The sequence below is a fragment of the Copidosoma floridanum genome, unplaced genomic scaffold, assembly GCF_036245765.1.
Source record: "Copidosoma floridanum isolate Cflo_tuat_1 unplaced genomic scaffold, Cflo_Japanese_pri ptg000013l, whole genome shotgun sequence".
In the NCBI taxonomy this organism is placed as follows: Eukaryota; Metazoa; Arthropoda; class Insecta; order Hymenoptera; family Encyrtidae; genus Copidosoma; species Copidosoma floridanum.
This window is the reverse complement of record NW_028321890.1, coordinates 24,476,815-24,485,508: the sequence shown is the minus strand read 5'-3', so window position 1 is coordinate 24,485,508 and position 8,694 is coordinate 24,476,815. Positions and strand designations below refer to the sequence as shown.

Here is an 8,694-nt window from a genome sequence, read left to right as displayed (position 1 = left end):
CTTTTGTATGTAATGTAATTTTTTTTTTTTGTGAATAAACTGAGACTTTTTTAAATTACAAATTACGAAAGCTATTCTTTACCATTTTTTTATTCCACAATTAGACATTGGAAGGGTAGTAATAATATGTAATAAATGAGCAATGAGATAATAAAAATTTCATGCTTATAATTTTCTATACAATAGAATATTCATTGAGTGAACAGTAAGAAACTACGATCATGTTCAGAGTCGTTAAATGATCGTGAAAACATGAATGTTTTACAGATAACAATGGTTGTAGGTATATTGCATATAAACTCAAAAAATCACTTCTTTTGATGAAATTAATTAATCTGTTAATATATTGTAAACGCTTGCCAAGATTTAACGTACCCAATAATGTTCATATTAAATAATTAACGCACTAATGCGTAATTAACGTCCTACTTTTATTATTCAAGATTTCACGATGAAGGAGAGCTCGAAAAAACACCATTATTATTATCAAAACAACAGAGTCCCATGAATGATCCAACGCGAAACCCGAAAGAAAGATAGCCATCCATCGACAATCCCCTATAAATCGCTACCCCATCTCACCTGTAATTATCACCTGTTTTCGGCGTATAAAAATACATTAACACACCCGTGTAAATGTACAAATCGCACGTGTTTCACAGAAGCTCGAGCACCTTGGGTTCGCTCGCGCTCCTCTTGTCGCTCCTGAGCTGTCCCAGCAGCCATGCCATCCAGCTGGAGCCGATCGGCATCTACAACAACCTCGCCAACGCCGGTGCCGCTGTGGGGAGCGAGGAGTGCGCTCTGATCCTCGACGGAGCTGGACGGAGCAGCCTCTACGACTACGCCTACAATCTCCTCCGCGGCGGTGCCTAGTACGTACACCCTCTTCGTCCATTAAATTTACCAGTTTTCCACAATTTATTTCTATGTGTGTCCACGCTATCTCGCGTTTTCTCCGTTGCTGTTACATTTGTGTACTTACCGGAGTCTCGTGTGTGTACGCGTACGTTAACCACAAGGGCACGGGAGTTCGTTGCTACCACGGCTTCTGTTGTACTTATTTGTTGGGCATTTTTTCGGCTCCGTCCTATGCTACCACGGCTTCTGTTGTACTTATTTGTTGGGCATTTTTTCGGCTCCGTCCTATTGTACAAACAAGGATGTGATTCACCGCCTATATCAGGTCATCGTTAAATGAGAGCCTCGCGTGTGGATATACGTGTATGTATAGATTGCGAAAAAGTGTTGATAAAATAATATACCCTCCGTGAATGGGCGGCCGAAGGGAGAATTGTTAAATGGATTTCAGCGTTGCGTCGATAACGCCTGCGATAAATCATATACGAACGATTGGTGGAGGCTGAAATCGTGCTCGAGCCATATTATACATCCGTCGAAAGTATAGTACCTCCGTTCGCTGAAAATGTAGGCCAACGACTAAATTACGCGTGTTTACTTGATCTTGGGCTTATTAAGGTATTAAAAATTGCAAAGAAAACAACGAAAGGAAACAAAAAAAAAATTAAAATTACGACGCCATTATACGTGCAACGGTATACACACGTATGCGTACGAGTTATGTAAAAAGCGCAGTCGCTGTTCTGCAAAGCTTTATCCCCCTGTACCGTTTTATCCTTTTCTTTTTGAAGTTTGAGGTATTTTTTGCGAGTCGTGTACTTACACTTTTTACGGTTCGATAAAAAAAAAAAAAAAAAAAAAAAGAACGCAAGAAAAACGCTGCGTACGCGCTTCGAAAGGGGGTCAACTGTAAACAATTGCGATTATCGGGCCGAAAAATGAATAATCGTTCGTTTTTCCCGCACGAGCAGCCCAACGAGCGTCGGCGGCCAGACTTGCATCACCTACGACGCCGTCAATCGAGCTTTCGTCGAAGCCTCCAAGCGAGTCCGTAAGTATCATTTGCTTCTGATCCACGCGTCCCATCAATTATCTCCCTCCCCGTCCACATCCCACACATACCTCTCCGTATGGTCTCTGACTTTCTTCTCCCACGAATCTAACCGCGGTACGCATCCCCCCCTCATCAAAATGCACGCGTTTGAATTTTCTCCCTTTTTTTTCGTTTTCGTTTCACCCGCGCAGACGTGACCAAGCCAAAAAACGAGCAATGGAAGCCCGAGTACCTCGCCAGCGTCGGCGAGCTGCTCCTCGACATTTCCACGACCCTCGCGCATACGTGAGTATTGGGCATCGGAAGATCCAAGATTTTGCAGGCCGAGAGACGAGGTGATGACGGGGATTGTTCCAGGTACGGTTTGACGGTGGAGCAGGTGGAGAAGAGCTTGCCGCTGCTCGACACCTCGAAGACGCTCGTGCGCGACGTGTGCCCGGCTTTCATGAGCAACGTCGAGTGCCGGCCCGGCAAGTACCGGCGCTTCGACGGCCTCTGCACCAACTTGGAAAATCCAAACTGGGGCGCGAGCATGTCGCCCTTTGTCAGGTGGGTGTATAGTATGTTTCGCGTCGCGTGGGCTCATCTCAACGTTGCTGGGGCTGTTGCGCACCTTTGCCGGTTAACGTTATACTGATGTCTTCGACCAACATGATTTAAACTTCAAGTCTTTGCATGTATATGGCTTCGAAAGATTTTATGGACATTGAATTGTAAGCAAATGGCGCGCGTGATTCATGAAATCAGTTCAATTCTGTCTCTATACTGCAGGCGTTACGATTGGCGCCGTTAAATTATGAAAATTCTTTTTTTCCATCCGAACGCACTTTAGAAAGTACACTTGGCTTGCTGTCCAATTTTTACCATGTGGCGCCTTTTTTTCCGAAAACGTATCAAGTTAACCCGCACTTGTTACGCGTGAAGTGACGGTATCATATTCCGTTGGGCAAGTCTAATCGAAAATCCCCCACGTATATAACACACACTCGAGCCGGTTGAGAAAGTTTTGGACAGCAACACAATACAGCGCCAACAAAAATCGTGCCAAAAAGCAAAAAATCCGCCGAGTTGCGACAGAGTGGAAAAAAAAAAAAAAAAAAAAAAAAAAGAAAACTACACCCCCCCGAAACCAGCTGCCGGCGTTTGCAAATATCAAGACGCGAAACTCGAAGAACTCGTTGCGTCAGCTCAAAGAAAAGGGACAACAGAACAACTGTACATTATGCACTGTACTCTCGAATCGGTGCGGCACACGTGCCTGTCCGAACTTTTCGTTCTCAGGCTGCTTTAGCCCATTACGCAGAAGCAGCCCCTCCCTGGGAAGCTGCGCGTATGCGCGTGCATGTAATCCACCAGGTATCGATTACGCATAACTTTCTCCGATGCACGTATTATCATTTTCCTCTAGTTAGACCTTCGGGCGGCTCTTTCGTGGCGAACTATGGGTAATCCGCTCTGATCTCTAGTGGCGCGCCCCACCATCAATCTATTATCTCTGCTTTGGTTCTCCTTGCGGCGACGATGACCACTAGGGTTCTCACCCACGCCTACAGGTGTATCGGTACAACTTTGGTAAAACACTTTTGCTCTCTCTCTCTCTCTCTCTCTCTATTGTTTTTTTTTTTTTTTTTATAATTTACACGCAACCCAAATACCCGAAATTCCAAGGTTGCACGCAAAGTTCTCACTTTCATCGTCGATTGGGTTATTTTATACATGCCGCGCTGATGTATGCCCGTCGCTGTCGTTTCACTTTTCACACGAATATGTTTGAGTGACGTTTGGATCGGCTTACGGTTGCTCGTTCGATGATTACTCTATTTGCTTGTCTACCTACTTACATAAAGTACATACAGTATTTCATGTCGCGTTCGCGCGCCTCGTCAAAAATTAATTTGTCGTACGGGAGGAAATTTAATGGATACAAATTGTCTGGGTGGTTTTTTTTTTTTTTTTTCTTTGGTCTCGATCAATGTTTGATAATCAGTCACACTGTAGTCTCCAAGAGAAACTTGAACATGTAGTTTCGCAAGGCCATTGGAATAGTAAGCATCACTTTATGTTACATGTACTTTAGGCAGGAAAATACGAGAAACAAGTGCAACCGATGTGCCAAAAGTGTTGCATAACAAAAATCTATACTTATTGGGTACATAGTTACATTGTTGAAAATAATCATAATAATATCCCAAATCTCGCGGGGGTGTAGGTTGATGACTCCCCGCTTCTCGGACGGCATGAACGCACCGAGGGTAAGCGTGACCGGCCGAGACTTGCCGCTCTCGCGCGTCGTCTCGCGCACCATACATCCTGACGAAGGCTTCCACGACCACGCGGGCACGATCATGGTGATCGCCTGGGGCCAGTTCATGGATCACGATTACACGCTGACCGCGACACCTCTTGGTAAGCGTGGAACATCTTTTTTCGTTTTTTTTTAGTCTTACATGTACGCGTGATCTAAAAACTGCAGATTAATTGGTTTACGAGCACAATACGTGGGTATATTATAGAGGTAGCAAAACAAAAGATGCAGCAACTGAGCGCACCAACGTGAAGTTTTTCGCAACGTCTAGAGTATTCTTAGCACTCGACGCCTGACGATCCATTATATACTAATATGTAATGTAATAATGTGCCCTTTCGTGTTCCCAGCGTGACGAGACGACAATGACATTGCTCAAAAAGCCGCTCATTCGACTAGCTGCATCCATGTACCATTGGGCAACGAATTCGCGTGTGCTTTTACACTGCTACACAAAAAAACAAAAAAAAAAAAAAAAAAAAAAAAAGTACGAGAAAATAAACAAGACACATGCACGTACATACGAACAAAGAGGGACTCGTCTCGGGTTTTCCATATACGTTTGCGCGATCGCGAAATTCATCAAAGTAATGACTCGTTTCTCTTTGCTTGCCGGGGATATCATGTACAGTATACGTACGTATCTGCAGGTATAATGTAATGTGTATATAGGAGTCAAAGTTGCGACAGTACATCGTCACGCGCTCCATACCGATACACTTTATTTTTTAACACCGATGTTGTTCATCCTTTGGACTACATAAAACTCGTGTATACCGCTCACTTTCACTCGACGTTGTTCTCGCGATGGACTGGTGTACCAATCTATTTTTACGGACTACAATACGACAGGCTTTAATGAGATTTTGGGAGATGAAAGTACTTTTTGGAAAGTTCAAGTAAAGACTTTGTTCAAAAGGGGGAAAATAAATCATCGAGTTGCACCCCCGTTTGAAAAAAAAAAAAAAAAAAAAAAAAAAAAAATGACTGTCCAAATCACTCCACCACAGACCCAATGAATCGCAACGACCCGGAAGAGTGCTGCAACCGTCCCCCGGAGCACAAGAACCCCTACTGCAACGAGATCCTCATCCCCGAAGACGACTACTTCTACCGACTCTTCAAAGTGCGCTGCATGGACTTTGTGCGCGCCTTCCCCGCGGTCAGGCCGGGCTGCCGTCTCGGTAGCCGCGTGCCCTTCAACCTCCTCACCGGCGTCCTCGACGGCAACACCATCTACGGGATCAGCGACGAGTTTGCCAGGTCTGCTGCTTTTTCCCCTCCATCTGATTGTATACATGTACAGCGATTTCTCAAAACCCCCAATTTGTCTCTCGTGAATATCAGCAAACTGCGAACCGGTTACGCCGGGCTGCTGCGCATGAATCCCGTGTTCGAGGAGTACGGCCTGAAGGACCTGCTCCCCCTGAAGCTCGACATACCCGACGAGGGCTGCACCCGGCCCAACCGCTCCATGTACTGTTTCGAGGCTGGTGAGCATCCAATCATCTCATACATCAACTACCCTCAACCGTACACCTTCCCCATGAAAATTCGTTCAAAGGTGAGATCAGAGTGAACGAGCAGCTGGTGCTCACGTGCATGCACACCCTGATGGCGCGGGAGCACAACAGGGTCGCCAAGGGCCTCGCTGAGGTCAATCCCCACTGGGACGACGAGACGCTCTTCCAGGAGGCCAGGCGCATCGTCATCGCCGAGATCCAGCACGTCACCTACAACGAGTTCCTACCCATGCTCCTCGGCAAGAGCACCATGGAGAAGTTTGGCCTCGTTTTGGAGAAGGAAGTGAGTGGTCCCCTCCTCCCCTGCCCCCCCTTTTTTTATCATTGGTATACATGCGTGTACGAAAATATACGTGTTTGGGGTTCAGGGCTACTGGGATGGCTACGACTCGAACGTGAACCCCGGGGTGATAGACGCCTTCGCGTCGGCGGCCTTCAGGTTCGGCCACTCGCTGCTGCCGACGGCCATCGAGCGCTGGAGCAAAGCTCACAAGTTTATCGGTATAACTCAGTGAACGACAAATTAATGGTTTTTTTTTTTTTTTTCGTCCATAAAACTCCACGGTGATGAAAACACAACCGATTGTCTTGCTCTCGTTTCAGCTGCGAAGCGATTGTCCGACCTGATCAGGCGGCCGTTCGACTTGTACAGAGCCGGTGTGTTCGACGAGTACTTCATGGGCCTGATGAACCAAGTTGCCCAAGCTATGGACGACTCGATCACGCAAGAGGTAAACCGATCCGCTCTCCCACCCCTCTCCTGCTCTATTGCGAAATTATACGTATATACGCTTATACGAGTGCACTGCACGGGCACGCTCTGCTGATCTTGTTCCTGTAAAGTTTTTATCACTCGTACTTGGGGTTGCTCAACAGATGATGCGTAAGTTTGATTGGTTATCAGTTCAATGCACATCCATGTACATATTGGCATCAATGAGAAAAAATTACTTTGATTGGATCAAACTCGGCAAAGTGTGCGCGTATACACGCGAGAGCAGCCGAGCTTATAGGTAACAACAACAACAACAACAACAACACACAATTAAATTCGGTCTGATTTGGGCCCGCAGGTGACCAATCACCTTTTCAAGAAAGTGGGCGCCAAGTTCGGTATGGATCTGGTCTCGTTCAATATGCAGCGGGGCCGCGAGTTCGGCATTCCCGGATACATGGAATTCAGGTTCGTTTGGGCCGAGGCCGAGTCGTCGACGCCCGCTACGCGACTTTCCACGTCCATGCCGACGCTCGACGCGTTTCGACATTTTCCTCCGGCCTTCCACGGACCGTTTTGTGGATACACGATATTGCATGCTCTTTTTTGCCCACCGACCCTCTCTTTCTCTTCTTTTTACGCGGTGTTTTCGTGTCTACGTGTATATAATATACGTGCATATGTGCGATCTCTGTTTTGTCCATTTCAGGAAATTTTGCGGACTACCCTGGGCCGACACCTTCGAGGAGCTCTTGGGCTCCATGCCCAACGAAACTGTGCGCCGGTACTCCACTATTTTTGAGTGAGTGGAACATTTCTACTACCTTTTTTTCATCAGGTTTTCCAATCTCCTCTTTTTTTCTCTCTTACCTGAAAATTGTTTAATTTGCCCGTCGTACTTGTGCTATACGTGATGACAATTAAATTGCAGACACCCAGCTGACGTGGATCTGTGGTCGGGCGGAGTTTCCGAGAGACCCTTGCCGGACAGCATGCTCGGGCCAACCTTTGCCTGCATCATCGCCACCCAGTTTAGCAATTCCAGGCGAGGCGATCGATTCTGGTACGAACTTCCCAACCAGCCGTCGTCGTTCACTCCTGGTTAGTTTTTACAGCGTAGAATCGTACGGATGGGTTTTTCTTCTCTGCTTTTTGCCAATACTTATCCCCCGAAAATGTTGTTTTCGTTGCAGAACAATTGCGAGAGTTGAAAAAAGCCAGATTGGCCAGAATCATCTGCGACAACACCGATTTGATCGACTCGTTGCAGCTATATCCCATGGTTTTGCCCGATTACGAAGTGTGAGTACAGCTTTTTTGTTTTTCTTAACACGCGTCCAAAAACATCTATTTTCGTGAAAGGAAAAATATTGCTGTATATTGGTTGGGTGTGCATTGGAGCGCGTCTAATGTGTCAATCTGATTACAGCAATCCACGAGTGCCATGTAAAGCTGGGATCCTCCCGAGAATAGATTTCAGTAAATGGGCGGAGTTTCCCGAGGCGGCTTACGCGCAACAATACGTGAACGACTTTGTGGGGCAGTATGGTCAATTCGTGAAATGAAATTAAACATATTAGCTGTAATATTACATGACGAAAGTTTTTTTTTCTATCGAGTCAATGTTTCCGCGATGCAGACCAGTAACTTGGAAAAAAAATTTTTTTTTTGAATTCTTTATGATTTGATTATCGCTGAAGATTAAAGCATTTATTGTACGTTACGACAATTGTGCCAACAGCACATAAGACTATAGTGAAATGTAATGATGAAATGATAGTTTCTCGCAATAATTTCAAGAGAAACATTGCAACTTGGACATGTCGATTTGTATGTGTGTTTCATATTTTTTTAACATTTGCAGTTTTGATTAGTTTGCGGCATAATTATAAATATTTTTTTACACATATGTTTAAAAATTTTCGGCATGTTTTCAGAGTGAATAACAAAAAACTAACAAGTACGAAAAATTATCTTTAAATAATAATACTCGATAAATTTTACTATAAGAAAATTAATACAAAAAAAATATTTGACGTTCTTAAATTGAATACGTGAATGAAGAATAGTTTCTATTTAAGTTTAAGTCTTTTTTCTTATATATATAAAAAAATGAAAAAAAAGTAATTATATTTTGACAGTTTGATGGGGTTTGAAAGTACTTATCATAATAAAACGTGTCACTGTCATAGTTAATCTACTCTTGTACATTTAATAGCTTTGTAATTTATACATT

At 44.7% G+C, this 8,694-nt stretch overlaps 1 protein-coding gene across 1 annotated transcript; it reads left to right on the top strand.

The window, feature by feature from the left end:
• The first annotated feature begins 636 nt into the window (after positions 1-636).
• Positions 637-8,051, top strand: cysu (peroxidase homolog). The gene is made up of 15 exons (XM_014363564.2): positions 637-875; positions 1,833-1,912; positions 2,107-2,200; positions 2,273-2,464; positions 4,125-4,321; positions 5,231-5,483; positions 5,568-5,713; positions 5,785-6,026; positions 6,112-6,244; positions 6,347-6,474; positions 6,817-6,926; positions 7,168-7,260; positions 7,390-7,559; positions 7,652-7,760; positions 7,888-8,051. The coding sequence occupies exons 1-15, from the start codon at positions 637-639 to the stop codon at positions 8,021-8,023; spliced, it is 2,322 nt and encodes a 773-aa protein (XP_014219050.2). The 3' UTR covers positions 8,024-8,051.
• The last annotated feature ends 643 nt before the right edge of the window (positions 8,052-8,694 follow it).